The 19694-nt window shown below is 37.9% G+C and overlaps 1 protein-coding gene and 1 pseudogene across 1 annotated transcript in view; one reads left to right on the forward strand and one right to left on the reverse strand.

Moving 5' to 3' along the window:
• Nucleotides 1–19694, reverse strand: part of MLLT10 (myeloid/lymphoid or mixed-lineage leukemia (trithorax homolog, Drosophila); translocated to, 10) — a 230102-nt gene that overhangs the window by 170927 nt on the left and 39481 nt on the right. Inside the window, exon 3 of the mRNA XM_008579437.1 lies at nt 10947–11001. Within this exon, the coding sequence (XP_008577659.1) occupies nt 10947–11001 (55 nt within the window). The remainder of the gene's footprint in view (nt 1–10946; nt 11002–19694) is intronic.
• Nucleotides 5068–6048, forward strand: LOC103595905 (annotated as a pseudogene).

A 19694-nucleotide genomic window follows, 5' to 3' on the forward strand; every position in this document is an offset into this window, starting at 1 on the left:
GGGGGAGAGGGGGGGGGGGGGGAGAGGGGGGGGGGGGGGGGGAGGGGGGAGGGGGGAGAGAGGGGGGGAGAGAGAGAGAGAGAAAAGCAAATGGGACAAATAAAAACAAATAATAAGATGTTAAATTTAAATCTGACCTTATCATTAATGACAATAAATATAAATAATCTAACTACCCCAATTAAAAGGCACAAATTTTCAGAATGAAGATAGATAAGTGGTTAGCCACATGAAAAGATGTTCAACATCATTAGTCATCACAGAATGACCAGGATGGCTAAAAGCGAAAAGACAAACAATAAAAAGCATTGACAGGGATATAGAAAATAGGTTTAACAGTCATGAGTTGCTGAATGACAGGGACGCATTCTGAGAAATGCAACAGTACTTCAAAAAGTTTGTGGAAAAACAGAATTAAAAGATACTACAAATCTTTCCAAGAACTTTTGAAGACCCCTCATATACTGTTAGGTGATTTTACCATTGTGTGAACATCATACAGTGTACTCATACAAATCTAGATGGTACAGCCTACTATACACCTAGGCTATACGGCATACACTACTGCTTCACTGGCATATACGTGGTCCTTCACTGAGTGTGTTGTGATGTGCACAACTGTACACTACTAATGGGAATGTATAATGGTGCAGCCACTTTGGAAAACAGACTGGCAATTACCCAAAAGGCTAACAGTTACATATGACTCAGGAATTATACTCCTAAGAATAAAACCGAAAGAAATGTAAGTATGCAAGTCCTTTGCCCATTTTTAAAATGGGTTATTTGATTTTTGTTGTTCACTTGCAGGAATTCTTTAAACTGCTTGAGTATTCCCCACCCAAAATGCGTGGGAACAGAAGGGCTTTGGATTTCAAATTTTTCCAGATTTTGGAATATTTGCATTATACTTACCAGTTGAGCATTCCAAATCCAAAAGTCCAAAATCCAAAATGCTCCAATGAGCATTGCCTTTGGGTGTCATGTTCAAAGAGTTTTAGATTTTGGAGCATTTCAGATTTCAGAGTTCAGACGCTCAACTTATTTATATATTTTCAACATTAACTCCTTATCAGATATATGATTTGCAAATATTTTTTCTCATTTTGTAAGTTTCCTTTTCACTCTGTTGATTTGTCCTCTGGTGCACAGAAATTTTAAGTCTGATGTAATCCCAGTTGTTTATTTTAACTTTTGATGCCTGCACTTTTGGTGTCATATCCAAGAAATCATTGCCAAGTCCAATGTCATAAAGCCTTTCCCCTATGTTTTCTTCTAGGAGTTTTAGTTTTTGGTCTTATGTTTAGATCTTTAATTCATTTTTAGTTCACGTTTATATAGCTATAAAATAAGGGTCTAACTTCATTCTTTTGCCTGTGGATATCCAGTATTTCCAACATCATTTCTGGAAGAGACTGTCTTTTCCCCATTGAATGGTCTTGGCACTCTTGTTAAGATCATTTGATTGTTTACGTGAGGGTTTATTTATGGGCTCTATATTCTATTCCATTGGTCTACTTGTCTGTCTTTAGGCCAGTATCATACTGTTCTGATTACCATGGTTTGTCATACGTTTTAAAATCAGGAAGTGTGAGTCCTCCAACTTTGTTCATCTTTACCAAAATTGTTTTGACTACCTGGGGTCCCTTGAGATTTTCTATAAATTTCAGGATGAATTTTCCTATTTCTCAAAAGAAGGACACTAGGATTGCACTCAATCTGTAGACTTCTTTGGGTAGTATGAACATCCTAACAATATTTAGTATTCTAATCCATGAACACAGGATTTTTTTCCATTTATTTATGTCTTCTTTAATTTCTTTCAGAAATATTTTATAGTTTTCAGTTTTACAAGTCTTTCCTTCCTTGATTAGGCTTAGTCCTAAGTATTTTATTCTTTTTTGATGCCATTATAAATGGAATTTTCTTAATTTCCTTTTTGGATTCCTCATCAGTGGTGTACAGAAATACAACTGATTAAAAACTAATGTGAATCAAAGGATATTATCAAGAAAACTGCAAGAGTACAACAAATATTACCCATTAGGCTATAATCAAAAAATTTCAGAAAATAAAAAGTGTTGCTGAAGATAAGAAGTTGGAACCCTTACATTACTGTAAAATGGTTCAACCCCTGTGGAAAACAATTTGGTGGTTCCTCAAAAAGTTAAACATACAATCACTTTGTTGCCCAGCAATATTACTACAAAGTATATACCCAAAAGAATTTAAAACAGATGTTCAAATAAAAACCTGAATTATTCATAGGAGCACTATTTTCACAATAGTCAAAAGGTGGAAACAACCCAAATGTCCTTCAACAAATGAAAGGATTAACAAAACATACAAAAGAATATTATTCAGCCATAAGAGGGATGAAATATTAATACAGGCTACAACATGGATGAATCTCAAAAACAGTATGCTAAGTGAAAGAAGCCAGACTCAAAAAGTCACATGCTGTATGATTACATTTATATGGAATGTTCAGAACAGGTAAATCCATACAAGTGAAAAGTATATTGGTGATTGCCAGGGCATGAGGGGAAGTGGGGAATGGAATGGAAAGTGACTGCTAAGTGGGTAGGAGGTTTTCTTTTGGGGTATTGAAAATGTTTTCAGACTTGAAAGCTGTAAATGCCACTGAATTATATACTTTAAAAGTTAATTTTATATGTCATGTAAATATCACTTCAATTAAAAATAAAGTAATAGTGTATCCTGTCCTTCCTTCACAAACTGCACTTCGAGTAATGACATAGTTGATAAGGAAAAGATTCTCTTTATAGAAGTAATATACATAATATATTAAGTAATGCTAAAATATCACCATTTATTCTACCTGTATTTAATAAAATAATGACTCCAGATACTGAATATCAACAACTAATATCACAAAAAGAAAAATAAACAAATATCATATGCCTTGAGCATGCCAAGGGTCCCAGGCAGGAGCCAATGGCAGCCCCCTCTGTCTGGAAGCAGCCAAGAAACAGAGCACATTCAAAACACCACTTTCACACAGGTGGCCCACCACAGCCACCGCTACAACCACAGCCATAGCTACTGACTGCAAAAGTGGCTCAATGCCACAGCTGCCATGCAGGCAGCCCACCACTCAACTGCAGAGACACAAGGAGAGTCACCAGTGGAAACCAGAAAAAGAAGAAGACATCTCTCTCCTCAAGGAACACTCTAGCGTAACAGAAGAAGCAACTGCTCTACCACGCCCCTGCTTTATTTCTAATTTTAATAATTTTTGTCTTCTCTCTTTTTTTCCTGGTCAGCCTAGATAAAGGTTTGCAAATTTTGTTGATCTTTTTAAAGAAACAATTTTTGGTTTTACCAATTTTTCTCTATTGTTTAATTCCCTATTTCATATATTTCCTTTGTAATCTTTGTTATTTCCTTCTTATATTTGCTTTTGGTTTAGTTTGCTCTTCTTTTTTTCTACTTTTTTAAGGAAGAAGTTTCCATTACTAATTTGAGACTAAATTTTCCTCTAAGTACTGCATGAGCCCTATATCCTATAGATTTTGATATGTTGCACTTTGATTTTTATCTAAAGTACTCTCCAATTCCCCTGTGATTTTTCTTATTACTCACTGTTTATTTAGGATAGTATTGTTTGTTTAATTTCCACCCATTTGTAGCTTTTCTAAATTTCCTTCTGTTATTTTGGTCAGAGAACATATTTTCTATGATCTTAGTCTTTTTAATTGTGTTAAGACTTGTTTTGTGGCCAAAAATAAAATTAAATTAAATTAAATTAAAAAATAGAAGTGTTTACACATAAAAAAATATATTTATATATATATATATATTTATATATATATATACACACACACACACACACACATCATATGCCTCCTGAAGGAAGTCACAGCACTTATCTATGAAGTATTCTTGCCCATTACCTCTCAAAAAACTGAACCTGATCAAGCTCCTAGATACATAACTACCAAAATACAGAAAATACATGGAACAAAGAAACATGTAAAAAGCCCATCTAAAATGCAACAAAATCCAGACTATGGGAAACTCTACAGGACAAATAACCCACATCTCTCAACAAGTAAATCGACAAGGGAGAAAAAAAAGGAAAGGAGAACAATCCTATAGATTAAAAAGAGAACTGAGAGATATATCAAGCAAGTACAACATATGCACCTTATCTGGCTCCAACTTATGAGCCTTATTTGGCTCCTAATTCAATCAACTATAAAAGAAAATGCTTAGGGGACAATTAGGGAAATTTGAACAATGACTAGATATTTAATGATTTTTTTAAAATCCTTGTCAATTTTTTTTTAGGTGTGATAATGTACTGTGAATTTTTTAAATATCCATGTATGTTAGAGATACTTACAGAAATATTTATATCTGAAATGATTATGATATCTGTGATTTCATTCAAAATAATAAGAAGAATTGGGTAGGAAAGGGTATAGAAGAAACAAGAATGACCAAGACTTGATCACCATTAAAGTGATGGCACGTATCTGCTCATTCCATTTTTATGTATGCTTAAAGTTTTCAATAATAAAATTTTTTAAAAAATACACCTGTAAAATTTTACCACATTGATATTTCTGATGTCCACTGTCTAATTTTTATCCCTCCAATTTCTTCTATCTTTTTAACCAATCCTTCCTCATCTCTGCCCTGGACTTATTGCAATAAAGCAGAATCTTATCTTTGATAGTATTATGTTCCAAAGTCAGAGCATAAAGCAAAAAATAAGCACAATCAAAAGTATCCTTGAAAAATCCACTAAATTTCAACAGGGAAAGTATGCTCTACTATATATGGTTTTAAATACACAACCCCGTTAGGTTTCCTAAGTTCTACTTAGTTTTCTGTGACATAATGCCTATCAATAGCCCTCAACTCATTTTTAAATTTCTTATTCAAGAACGTAAGTAAAATATCACTACCTCTTGCCTGGCCCCCTCAATAATACATTTCACATCTTTGTCAATGACGGCTGAGAAAAACTTAAAATCATTCCCAAGGGATTTCTATACAGGTTTGCCTAGAGGTAAGTAAAATGACAGGCTGACTTGCCTCTATAATAAATTATTTCTTTCTCTCCATCTGCCCACATCCCCCAGGCCATATAGTTGATTTCAAGGATGTTAAATACATTTAAAATCCAGCTCCACTTATCTTTTTTATGATTAATCTGCTCTCGCACCCTTTCCAATCCATTCACCACAATGCTATCAGAGTATTTCCTGGGCCAAAGTGTTCACTGGAGTTCCAGGAACCATGAGTTCCTGTATCCTGACAGCAGTATCCAAATGCCTACAACAAACATATCTTGAAGGAAGACATAGTACCGGGAGGTGACCCCTGACCAGAAGCTCCTGTCCCAGTGACTCCTGACCAAGACCAACATGATGTCCTGCTGGGCCAAGTTACTGTTTCCTACCAATGTTGCTTACTCAGTGTACATCCTGGAGGACTCTACTGGGGACACACAGAATCAGACCACAACAACCTTCACCTGGCATATCAACCATGTGAAGAAACAATGTGTTTACTGTGTGAACTCTGATAACAGAGAATGGACTGAAAACCCACGGGGATGTAGGGTCTCCTTTAGCGAATTTGGTGTCTCCAGAGCTGTCCAGTAATTTGGTCCCATCAGTTCAAAAGCAACATGACCAAGACTATGAAGGGTTTTGTATATACCTTGGCCAAGCTGCAAGGTGAGTCCCTCTTCCAAAACACATGTTGAAATAGGCAAGTAAGCCAGGAGGGCAAAGGAAATGACACTGACAGCTACAGAGAAGGCCAAGGCCTTGCCAACAAAACAATACCTAAGAAGCAGCAGCAACAAATTTGTGTAACCAGCTCAGGCCCAGATGCATCTCCCCACCACCACCACAAAACACCAGACAACCTAGCTCAAATCCCTCTGCCCTCTCCCCACTGTACTTTATTATTAAAAATCAACTTACAGCCCTATCTACTGTCTAGGTGTTAGGTTGGAGGTGGGTGTTCTGTACAACACCTACAATATACCAGGTACTTTACCCACATCTAAGCCGGGCCTGCTAATTACCCCATAAGGCACTGAGGACAGAGGCACAGAGAAGTGTGGTGACTTGCCCAGGGTTAGAGAGTATGCAGATGACGTGCTAGACTGTACACACCACAAGGGCAGGGATCTTTGTTTTGTTCTATTATGTGTCTCAAGTACCTGGAACAATGTCTAGCACATAATAGGACATTCAACAAATATTTGTTGAATTCAATCAACCACCAACCTCCCTCCAACCCCCAAATACAAAAGTACTTCAAGAAGTTCATGGGAAGATTTGGATTATCTTTCAATTCTATTTTCCCACAAACTTTTTAAAATACCCTCAGTACTATAGAAAAACATGAAAGAATTCTGTTATAACTTTGGAATAGGGAAAGCGTCTTTAACTAATGATTCAAAATACAGAAGCCATGAGACAAGATTAATAAATTCTAACTCATATCAAAAAAGAGTAGTATATGAGGGGCTCCTGTTAAAGCTCCAAGAAATCAAAAAGAAAAAGATCAACAACCAAATCAAAAAAGCATATGAAGAGACCACAGAAGAGAAAAAACAAATTGCTCTTCAAAATATGAAAAGATGCTTAACTTCACTCATAATAAGAGAAATGCAAACTTAATGCTCTGATATACCAACTTTCACCTATTAAATTGCCGAGGGTATGAAGAACAGCTTTCTCATTCATTGCTGCTGGAAACATATACTGGTGCAACTACTAGGGAGAATAATTTGGGAATCAAAATTAATTACAAAATCTCTTTCACCAACAATGCCACATTTGGGAATAATCCTGTAGATATACTTGCATACAAGCAAAATAACATATATACAAGCATTAGTCATAAAAGCAGATTAGAAAGTCCATCAGCAAGTGACTGATTACACAATATGGTAAAAAAGAAAGATCTATACCACATATACAAAGAGAAATTGTTCAGGGAAATAAAGTGCAGAAGAATATATTTAATACTCACCTGTTTGTATAAATATGAAGGGAGAAAGTATATATTTGTCTATTCATATTTGTTTATGCAAAAGAAAAAAGGATGTATAAGAAAGTAATACTATAATAGCAGTCACAGGGCCGGCCCGGTGGCGCACTGCTACAGTGTGCCGCTTGGGAGCGTGGCGGCGCTCCCGCCGAGGGTTCGGATCCCACATACAGACCGGTTCCCGCTCACTGGCTGAGTGAGGTGTGGGAGCAACACCGAGGGTTGCGATCCCGTTGCCGGTCCCAGTCCAGTACGGGCGCAACACTGAGGGTTGCGATCTGTTGCCGGACACGAAAAAAGACAAAAAGAAGATTAAAAAAAAAAAAAAAAAAAAATAGCAGCCACATAGGGGGCAGAAAAGTTGTTGAAAAACTGGGCAGATGAAGAACAGCAGAAACAGGGCGGGTTTTATATACTCTTTAATTTTAGACAATATGACTATATAACATAGTGTATTCATCTGTTTCTGCTGCTTATAACAAATTTTTAAGAAAACAAAATGTATTGCTTACAGTTTCAGATGCTGGGAAGTCCAAAGTCAAGGGAACACTTACGGTGAGGGCAGTCTTTGGTGGTGGTTTTACAGCAATGCAAGAGTCTCACATTGCAGGAAACAGTGAAGCAGAGAGAGCAAGAGCTAGTTCCTCATGCACTCTCCTTTTAAAGCACTCAGAACCACACCCATGACCATCATTTTTAATCAATTCACTAGGCATGATCCTCAGAATCTAATTACCTCTTCAAGGCCCCACTTCACAATTGCCATAATAGGATTTCCCCCCTTCAACAGTTACATAGTGAGGATTTAAGCTTCAATGAGGTTAGTGGGCATCCAGTCTACAGCATTCCGCCTGTGACCTCCCAAAACTCATGTCCTTTTCACATACAAATACATTCATTTCACCCCCAAAGTCTTAACTTGTTTCAACTCAAAAGTCCAAAGTTCAAAGTCCCATCTGTGAAATCAAAAACAAGCTATCTACTTCCAAGATACAATGGTGGGACAAACATAGGGCAAACATTCTCATTCAAAAAGGGAGAAATGGGTCAAAAGAAAGGAGTAACAGGTCCTAGACAAGTCCAAAACCCAGCAGGGCAGGTACTGAATCTTAAAGCTGGCAAATCATATACCTTGACTCCCTGTTCGATGTCCTCTGCACGCTGGTGTGGGGTTGGGTCCCCAAGTCCTTGGGCAGCTCTGCTCCTATGGTTTTCTTTCCTGGTCTTGGGCCACACTTCAGCTCTCCCAAGCTGGCACTGCACTCTGGTAGCTCCACAGGTCTGGGGTCTCCATTGTGGTCCCACTCTCACAACTCCACTAGGCATGGCACTGTTGGGGATTTTCTGCTGCAACTCCAACCCCACGTTTCCATTTGGTTTTGCTCTAGCAAAGGTTGTTTGCGGTCAATCCATCCCTGCGACAGATCTCTTCCTAAACCTCCAGACTTTTCCATACATCCTTTGAAACTGGGATGAAGCCTTCACAGCTCTGGTATTCTGGGAGCCTGCAGACCTAACACCACATTCACACCGTCAAAGCTTCCAGCTTTGGGCCGGCCCGGTGGTGCACTGCTACAGTGCGCCGCTTGGGAAGCGCGGCGGCGCTCCCGCCGAGGGTTCGGATCCTACATACAGACCGGTTCCTGCTCACTGGCTGGGCGAGGGGTGGGCGCAGCACCGAGGGTTGCGATCCCGTTGCCGGTCCCGGTCCGGTACGGGCGCGACACTGAGGGTTGCAATCCGTTGCCGGACACGAAAAAAGACAAAAAAGGAAAAAAAAAAAAAAAAAAAGCTTCCAGCTTGTATCTTTCAAAGCGGTGGATCCAGCCAAGCCTGGGGCCAATTCAGCCACAGCCACAGCTGTAGCAGCCAAGGCAGCTAGGGTGCTGGTTTGGGGAGCAACATCCTGAGGCAGCCCTGGGCAACAAGCCCATGGAGGGCACCTCGGGCCTGTTCCCCAGGACCATTCTGTCTCCCTGGACCTTTGGGCCTGAAATGTAAGGGTTGGGCCCAGTGGCTTCAGCAACACCTTCAGGGCCTTTTTCTTCTTCTCTTGATAATCCCTTCCTTTTGTACTAATCTTCTTGGCACCACTGCATTTTTCGTCTGAAAATGCTCTCTGCTTCTCTACCACATGGCTCCAAACTTTCCAAACCTTTATGCTCTGCTTCCCTTTTAAATTCTGGCTTTATGTCATGCCTTTGCCACCATAATACAGCATAGGCTAGTAGAAGTAGCCATGCAGCTTCCTTAATGCTTTGCTGCTTAGAAATTTCTTCTGCCAAATAATCTGATTCACAACTCAAGCTCCAATTTCCATGTAGTCGTACAGCATGGACACAATACAGTCAAGTTCCTTACCAGTTCATAGCAAGGTTGATCTTTGCCCCAGTTTCCAATAAACTCCTTCTTATTTCTATCTGAGACCTCCTTAAAATGGTCTTTACGTCCATATTTCTGTCAGCATTCTGCTCACCACCATTTAACCAGTCTCTAAAAAAGTTCCAAATCTTCCCCGATTTTCTTGTCTTCTAAACTTTTACCAGCACTTAGGCTTTTTCTAGCCTGTTCCTTCAAATTCCTCTAGCCTCTCCTCAACACCCAATTCCAAAGCCGTTTCCACATTTTCAAGTATTCGCTATAAGCAACATCCACTTATCTGATAACAATTTTCTGTATTAGTCTGTTTCTGTTGCTTATAACAAATTACACGGAACTGGGTAATTTTTAAGAAAACAAAATTTATTGCTTACAGTTTCAGATGCTGGGAAGTCCAAAATCCAGGGAACACTTACGGTGAGGGCATTCTTTGGTGGTGGCTTTACAGCAATGCAGGAGTTTCGCATGGCAGAAAATGGTGGAGCAGAGAGAAAGAGAAAAAGCTCCTCATGCACTCTCCTTTTAAAGCCCTCAGAACCATGCCCATGACCATCATTTTTAATCCATTCACTAGGCATAGTCCTCAGAATCTCATTACCTATTCAAGACCCCACCTCTCAATTGCCATAATAGGATTTCCCACCCTCAACAGTTACAGTGGGGATTTTAAGCTTCAATGAGGTTGGGGGGGGTGGGGGCCACACCCAGTCTACAGCACATAGTCTAAACATTGTATTTTAAAATATGTATAGCTAACCAAAAGAACTGTAATTTTCCCTTTTACATATTCATGTCATTACTACATTCTATGCCAAAAAATACATGAGAGTTGGCTACCCAAAATGGGAAAGAGTATACTAATAGTAGTTATACCTCTACTTCTTTGGGGAAAGTTTCCTCATCAGTTACTTAATTTTCATGGTATGCCATGGTTTAACAAATTCACGTCTACATATAATTTAAGAATGGTACTGAACTATAAAGAAATATGGATTTCTCTGAGGAAGATAACTAAAAGTGGGGATGAAAATAAGTAATACACAAAGGTCCTCAGGAAAGCACACCAAAGTTTAGAGACAGAAGTCAGCACATCTTCATATTCAAGCAACAAAGATCCTCAGGGTGTTAAAATTAACATTCACTAGAAACATCATCTGTCTAGAGATATGCAAGAGAGGAAAAAAGGAATGTATAACAACAAATTTTAGCCCTAAAAACAAAAAAAAAGAAACATGGCTTATTTTTCAAAAATAATTTCTAATATAAGAAACTAAATCCATAAAAAAATCAAGATTTCAATTAGAAGTATGAAGATCATTCTGCATAAAACAGCCAATGTTTAAGTTTGTCCGCAAAGCAGAAAAACTGTCATTACAAAAAAGATTCCTAAATTACATCTACTACTGTTAAAAATATTTAAGTAAACACTGTTTAACTTGACAAAATATGAACTACCAGATATTTTTAAATGCTCTTCCACTCCAGTTTTCAATAAAAATTTTTTCAAAACTTCCTGCACTTACCCCCATTATCCGTTCTTTTTAAAGCTCCATCCTTATGGGGACACAGTTCACATCTCTATTAAAAAAAAAAAAAGAAAAGGGAAATGAAGAGACTTTTCATATTACCAAAAATATAACATCTTCCCTGCAGCTTCAAAACTGTTGATCATGTGGGAGCAGCATTTGTACTAGCTGCCACCAAAAATATTTCAGAACTTTCCTGACAAAATAATTTTTGTCAATGACAAGTGATCTTTCTCACAGCACCAGGTAACTCTTTTTAAAGTACACTTTAACTTTTAAATTCCTGCCACAATTTTTTTTAATCTTACATTATTAAAAACAAAAAGGTTCTCTCAACACAGGACTGGGGCAAGGTTTTTAACATTTATCTTTTTCTCCTATATAACCATTCTAAGATCAACTAGGATTACTGTAGTCAAGCAGATTTGGTTTCTCCTAAAATAAAGAGCCAAACTCAAGAATTTAGAATTTTGATTTAAGTGGCAAGACATGATCGCACATGTGCTGACCTCCCTTCTGGAAGAAAAGAACTGGTCTAACTATTGTAGTTATTCTTATTAACACACCAGGGTACTCAAAAGTTATTTGTGGATCCCTCTCCCTCCCACCCCTAGAATTTAAAACCAAAAATAGACGTAGAGCCAGTACTAGCATTTCTTTTTACTACTGTCAAGATGACAGATATAATTATAAAAAAAATAAACAGTAAGCTTCATTGGCGTTGTCTTACTATAAAGAATATGTTCCTTTTTTTTTTTTTTTCCTTTTTGTCTTTTTTCGTGACCAGCATCGGATCGCAACCCTCAGTGTCGCGCCCGCACTGGACCGGGACTGGCAATGGGATCGCAACCCCCGGTGCTGCGCCCGCACCTCGCTCAGCCAGTGAGCGGACGGTCTATATGTGGGATCTGAACCCTCAGTGGGAGCGCCGCCGCGCTCCCAAGCGGCGCACTGTAGCAGTGTGCCACCGGGCCGGCCCTAAAGAATATGCTCCTGAAGGTCACACTTGAGTATTTATTATTTATACCCCACCTTGTTCCCAAAAGAGATTTTGCAGCATACAATAGAGTAACGTAAATAAATTACAAAGGAAAAATAAGAATAGGAAATTAAAATGAAATAGTAAATAAGTATACACAAAACCTAAGCCATGAGAGCCTATATTTCTTGTCCTCCAGTATTTCACTCTCCTGATTTTCCTCTTACCTCTTTGGCAGCACATTTCTGACCATCTTATCTAACCTTTAAACGCTGTAGGTCCTCAAGGTATGACCTAAAACACCTTATTTCACGTGAAACACTAGGCAATCTCATTCACTGTCCAAAATTTCCACTACCAACTAAATTACAAAAATATGTCAGTGACTCCTAAATTTTAACTCCTATTCAAATCTGTCCTTAGACCTAAATATAAAACTTCCTAAATACACAGGAACTTTAAAGTCTGTCCAAAATTTATGACAAAACCTGCTCTCCCTGCAATGTTCTCTACCTTTGTAATGATACTTTCAACCACACAATGCTCATGCAAGACACCTAGACATAATCTTTGACAGTTTCACACCCTACTCCCTATCCTCACACATAATCACCACATTTTGTCTTTCCTCATCCTAAATACTGGTGAGATCTAACTCCTCCTCTCATCATCTCCATTACTATCACCCTACAGGAAGCCAACATCATCTTTTATGAGGCCCACTTTAGTAGTCTCCACTCCTAACTGACCACACCAATCTACACAGTAAACTTTCCACAACAACAGAGTGAACTTCAAAAATGCAAATCCAAATAAACCACTGCCCCCTTAAAACCTTTCAATGGCTTCCCTACAGGATTCCACCCCCTACTTACCTCCACAATCTTCTCTGCTTTCAACATCTCATTCTCTGGCAATACTGCCTTTTCTTCTTTCAGTTCTGTAAATATTTCAAAGATCATTCCTGCTTCATATCCTTTAAATGTGTTTTCACTCTAAATGGAATATTATTATCCTTCTAAATACTGAATTCTAAATGAAATATTATCCTTCACCTGGACCCTCTTTCACAGCTGGATAACTTCTATTCATCCCACAGGTCCTAGCTAAGAGTCACTACATCAGAGATGGTGCCTCTGAGTCTCTAGATTAGGTTAGGTACCATATTATAAATTACGTACGCTTTCCTTCTTCACATATATCACAACTACAATTAATTATTTATGCAAATAAGTCTCCCCTGTAGATTATAAGCTACATTTCATGGCTATAGTCCTAGCATCTAGCACAGTCTTCAGACACAGTAAGTCAAAAAATACATGATTGAGAAATAAAGGAACAAAAGCACAAGCACACTTGATAAAATGCAGGCAATAACTTGGTTCTAAACTATACAGCAACCTTCCTCACAAAGGAAAATACTATTAGTTATATGATTTACCTGCAGGAAAGAAACAATTGCTGATATAATTAAATGTAATATCGAGACCACAGCCAGAGGTAGAGTAATCCTTGGGATGATCAGCTATAAGAATAAATTGTTTAGAGATTGGGAAAGAGAAAATTCAGATGAGACCTTTTCCTGATCACTAATTCAAAATGCTTAAAAAGTAATTTAATATAGGAACTAAAAGCAAAAAATAATTAGTAGCGGGCCGGCCCGTGGCTCACTCGGGAGAGTGCAGTGCTGATAATACCAAGGCCCCGGGTTCAGATCCCATATAGGGATGGCCGGTTCGCTCACTGGCTGAGCGTGGTGCTGACAACACCAAGTCGAGGGTTGAGATCCCCTTACCGGTCACCTTTTAAAAAAAAAAAAAAAAAAAAATTAGTAGCTGCCTATGGAATTAAAAATTTCTCTTAAGGCTGGATGGTTGGCTCAGATGGATAGAACACAGTGGTATAACACCAAGGTCAAGGGTTTGACTCCCCATACCAGCCAGTCATCAAAATAAAAATAAATAAAAATTTCTATTAAAAAACCCAAAACATTAGCATAGACAATTTGAAAAAAGAGTAGATTTCCTTAAACATTTTGAAATAAAAAAAAGTAAATGCAATGCATATGTATGAGAAAACATTTAGCCTCACTTATATCCAAAGAAATATAAATATAAAAACCACAAACAAGATAATGGGCATTTTTGCCCATTAAGTTAATAAAACTTTTTTTAAAACATAATCCCGGGCCGGCCCGGTGGCGCACTGGATAAGTGCGCCGCTTGGGAAGCGCGGCGGCGCTCCCGCCCGAGGGTTCGGATCCCACATACAGACCGGTTCCCGCTCACTGGCTGAGCGAGGCGTGGGAGCAACGCCGAGGGTTGTGATCCCGTTGCCGGTCCCCGGTCCAGTACGGGGGCAACACTGAGGGTTGCGATCCATTGCCGGACACGGAAAAAGACAAAAGACAAAAAAAAAAAAAAAAAAAGAAAAGAAACATAATCCCTAATGTTCAGGGTACAGTGAACATTTACTTCTGTATACTGTTGATGGCGCCATAACTCGATTCTTTTGGAGAACAATTTAGCAATATGAATCAAGAAAAATACCGACTCAATTACTACAGAGCCAAAGGAAATAGTCTAAGATATAACATTTATTAAGTACCTATGTGTCATTTTTATATCACGTACATACTTTAAGAATTGTAAGATTATGAGTGATTTCTTTCCTCTACTCCAAAATATATCATTTCCTTTATAATGTGAATTTTTATAGAAATACATCACTAAATTCTAACTAAAATACTATAAATGTGCCTACCCACTGAAGATAAAAATAAGTATACTGAAGGCTTAAGGGAAAAAACTATTACAGGAAAAGAGAACAATGGTTTACTTAGAATTAGAAGACTCAGGAAGTGCAGAAAAAAAGGATCTCCTATGAGTTAACCAATCCAAACTTAAAAGTTTCATAGGGCAGGCTGCAGCTACATTTGTATAATTCCACAAGGGTAGAATTCTATGCTTATAAAATTCACCAGATCAATTCTCATTTTAGTAAGTGAGAGGTAGTATTGGAAGGCACAGGTAGATCCTGTGAAAGGGTATAGACTATAAGAGGACGAAAAAAGCACACATTAAAGATCTCACCACAATTTACAAAGGGGAAAAAAAAAAAACTGCTAACTGGAATGGTTGAAAGAAGGAGTTATACAAGATGGTTTCTTCTTTTCTAAAGCATGCAGTATACATGTAAGTATTCTCCATTTTTATAATATAGGCACCAATTTGCAAGTACTTTTTCTTTTATATTAGATCCTTTTGTCAAGGTATAAAACTCACTGTATATCACTAAATCAGGTTTACCAAAATACTGACCCTTAAGCAGGCTGTGGCTATATAATGAGCCAATCAGCTATACTGGTTTACTCAGACTGTGATCATCATTATATTACAAAAAGCAATAAGATAATAATTGCAAATATATCACAGGCTAAGAAAAATAAATTTGAATTTTAAGTTTGATCTTCCTCACATTACATAAAAGATGAACATCATGTGTCGTTTAACGACGAGGATACATTCTGAAAAATGTGTCACTGGCAATTTCATCATTGTGTGATCATCACAGAGTGTACATACACAAACCTATATGGTATAGCCTACTACACAATAGGCTGTTGCTCCCATGTAGTAATATCTTACAAGGACTACAATGTCACTAGCTCATAGGAATTTTTCAGCTTCATTATAATACGAAACCACCATCCCACATTACATTATATGCAGTCCTTCACTGAATGAAACATTGTTATTCAGTTCATACGTAACTACAGCATTAAAAAAACACATGTAAGGTGGCGCACCGGAGAGTGCGCCGCTTGAGAGCGCGGTGGCGCTCCCGCCCAGGGTTTGGATACCATGTGGAGACCGGTTCCTGCTCACTGGCTGAGCGCAGTGCGGGAGCAACACCAAGGGTTGTGATCCCGTTACCGGTCAGTAAAAAAGACAAAAAGGAAAAAAAAAAAAAAAACACATGTAAGTGTAATATAATACAAAATGTATTTGATTTTTGTCCCCAGTTCTCCTCACACAGCTCCTAAAATCCTGTATCTTCGTCAGTGATAGCAGTTCTTTTGTTATTCCCTAGGATAAAACAGAATATATCCCTCTGATCAAAGAGAAAAGCCCCAAATTTTTATGTGTAGAATTGGCCCAAACTTCTCACTGGCCTTGGACCATACATACATGTACAAGGCAGGCTAGCAGCCTACCTGAGGAAAAAAAAGAGAAATAAAATGAGATTTAAACAGCTGCTCAAAATACATTATAGGCAATTTGAATCCAACCAAATTAACTGCCTGAGGGAAAAAATATCAATTTATTCAAAGGAATATACGATGCTCCTTGATTTACGATGGGGTTATATCCGATGAACCCATTTGTATACTGAAAACATCACAAGTTGAAAATGCATTTAATATACCTAACCTACCAAACATCATAGCTTAGCTTTGCCTAGCATACATTAAACATGCTCAGAACACTTACATTAGCCTACCGTTGGGCACACTCATCTAACACAAAGCCTATTTCATAATAAAGTATTGAATATCTCATAAAATTTATTGAATACTATACTGAAAGTGAAAAACAGAATGATCACATGGGTTCTCAGAGTACAGTTTCTACTGAATATGTATTGCTTCCAAACCAATGTAAAGTCCAAAAATCCTAAGTCAAACCACCATCATTAAGTTAAGAACCATCTGTAACAAAACCCAGACTTTCTACAAATAACATTCATAACATCTAGGAGACCATCCAAGTTACTTAACCTATGAAGAACTAGAAAAATGTTCATCATTCTCAAGATAAAGGACAATCAATAAAGGTCACCCCAAGATGACTAGATATTGGAATTAGTTTTTAAAAAAAAAAAGTTATAAAACAGATATCATAACTAAATTCTATGAGGTCAATGAAAATGTACCTGTAATAAATGAAACAGAAACTCTCAACAAAGGAAAAGAAATTATAACAAAGAACTGGAAATTCTAAACTGAAAAATGCAATATGTAAAGTGAAAAATTTAATGGACAGGCTTAACAACAGAATTAAGATGATAAGGAAAAGAGCCAGTGAACTTGAAGCTACATCAATAAATAGTATCTAATCTGAAAAAGAAAGAGAAAACAGAGTGGAAAAAAATAAACAGGGCTTCGGGCACCTATCGAACAGAACCAAAGGGTCTAATGTGCACAAATGAAGGCCTGGAAAAGGAGAAGAGAGAGAGAGAATGATGCAGGAAAGAAGGTTTTGAAGAAATAATGGCCAAAAATTTTCTTAATTTGAAGAAAAACAAACTTATAGATTCAACAAGCACAGCAAACCCCAAGTTGCCAACTGCTTACTGAAAAGCAGACAGAGGGAAAAGCCTTGAAACAACCAAAAGAAAAAGACATAACACATACAGGGGAAAAGTGATTGGATAAATGGTGGATCTGTCATCATAAACTATGAAAGCCAAAACAAAGTTAAACAACATCTTTAGGGCTGGCCCGGTGGCGCACTGGAGAGTGCGCCGCTTGGGAGCGCGGTGGCGCTCCCGCCGAGGGTTCGGATCCCATGTGGAGACCGGTTCCCGCTCACTGGCTGAGCGCGGTGCGGGTGCAACACCGAGGGTTGCGATCCCGTTACCGGTCAGTAAAAAAAGACAAAAAGAAAGAAAAAAAAAATCTTTAAAGTATTAAAAGAAAAAGCAATGTCAATACAGAATTCTATATCCAACTAAAGTATCCTTCAAAAATGAAGGTGAAATAGATATTTTCAGATAAAAGAAAGTGAATAAAATTCATCACCAGCAGACATGCACTGCAAGAAAGGCCAAAGAAACTCTTCAGAATTAAAGAACATGATACGAGAAAACTCAAATTCAGAAAGTAAAGAGAGGACCACAAATGGTAAATACCTGGGTAAATATAAAAGACTCTTAGCTCTTAAGTTCTTAAAATAATGTATGATTACTGAAAGCAAAAATTATAATACTGTCTTCTGGGGTTCATAACTGTGCTATTTTGCTATATATGCATTGGTTTTTGTCCACAGTTCCCAGCTCTTAACTCCAATAACCCTTGTTCTTCTGTTATAATGTGCTGGGGCACTTTAGGCCTCAGACACAGGTCTCAGAAAACCAAATCTTTCTCTCTGACCTTTTCCAGCTATCTTTTCACCTTTTTTTCAAAAGGCAAGCCAGATAAACGAGAATCCCTCTTCCCCAAACCATGCCACAGAAATCAGCCCCAAAGTCAGTCATAAAGCCCAAATATTTCTATCATGGAGCTGGCCATATTCTCTGACCCACCGTCTGATTGTAGGTCACAAGACCTCTCTTCCAGAATGGGTCCTGCCTCTTGCCATGAGGAAGGAATGCTGCACGGACAGGCTAAGACAAACCTGAACAAACAGGTCTTGCTGGGTTTTCCCACCCAGTATGTTAGTATTAGACCATACCCTTTTTGCTCAATCACTTTTCTACATGGTTGTCCATGCTTCAATCAGGCCTATCCCAATGAAGTCTCCATAAAAGACCCAAGAAGATGGGGTAATGTGAGCTTCTGGACAGCTGAACTCATACATGTGCTGGGAGAGCAGCACAATTCAACTCCACGGAACAGAAGCTCCAGAGCTCAGGACACTTCCAGACTTTGTCCTATGTATCTCTTCTTCTGGCTATTCATGTCCTTTAAAATACCTCTTGTAACAAAATGGTAAATGTGTTTCCCTAAGTTCTGTAATCCACTCTAGCAAAGTAATCAAACCCAAGGAGAGTGTTGTGGGAACCTCAATTTATAGCTGGTTGGTCAGAAGTCCTAGAAGCCTGGGCTTATGATTGGCATCTGAAGTTGGGGGGCAGTCTCCACACATTTGGTCACCGAAGTCAGAGGTCTGTCTTCTGTGTTATGATTGTTGTGTTGTAAAAACAGAGGAAAAACACTCAGTTTGTGTTGTTATGTCCTAACAACAATATATGTGTATCTGACATATAGACAATACCATATAACTGACAGTGGACAGAGGTGATATAAAAGAACCTTAGCATTTGCAAGATGTGTACCCTTTACAAGTAGTGGTACAATATTAACTATAAGTGGTATGCTATATAAGTAGACTGAAAAAGGTAAGGAAATATATTAAAATTGCTAGAGAAATATACAAAAAATTAAGTTGGATCCCTTCTAAAACTTAACTCAAAAGAGATCATACATCTAAATACAGAGCCAAAACTACCAAACTCAGGAAAAACATAAATCCTTATGATTCGGTTGACAATTGTTTCTTAGATACAACACCAAAAGCAGAGGCAACAAAAGAAATAAACTGGAACTTATCAAACTTGAATACTTATGTGCTCCAAATAATACCATCATGAAAGTTAAAAGCAATCCACAGAATGGAAGAAATATTTACAAGTCACATATCTGATACTGTACTTTTATCCAAATATAAAAGGAACTCTACCATTCAACAATGAAGAGCTATATAACCAATTAAAAATTAAGCAAAGGATCTCCAATATAAAATATATAAATGACCAATAAGCACATGAAAAGATGCTTAATTAACATCATCAGTCACTAAAGAAATACAAATCAACACAACAAAAAGATAGTACTTCATGCCCAATAGAATGGTTAAAATCAAAAGCCAAACAATAACAAATGTTGGCAAAGACACGGAGAAATTAGAACCTTCACATATTGCTAGTGGTAGTGTAAAATGCCCCTTGGCAGTTTCTCAAAAGGTTAAACATAGTTGCCACAT

This window comes from Galeopterus variegatus, unplaced genomic scaffold, assembly GCF_000696425.1.
Source record: "Galeopterus variegatus unplaced genomic scaffold, G_variegatus-3.0.2 Scaffold1884, whole genome shotgun sequence".
NCBI lineage: Eukaryota > Metazoa > Chordata > Mammalia > Dermoptera > Cynocephalidae > Galeopterus > Galeopterus variegatus.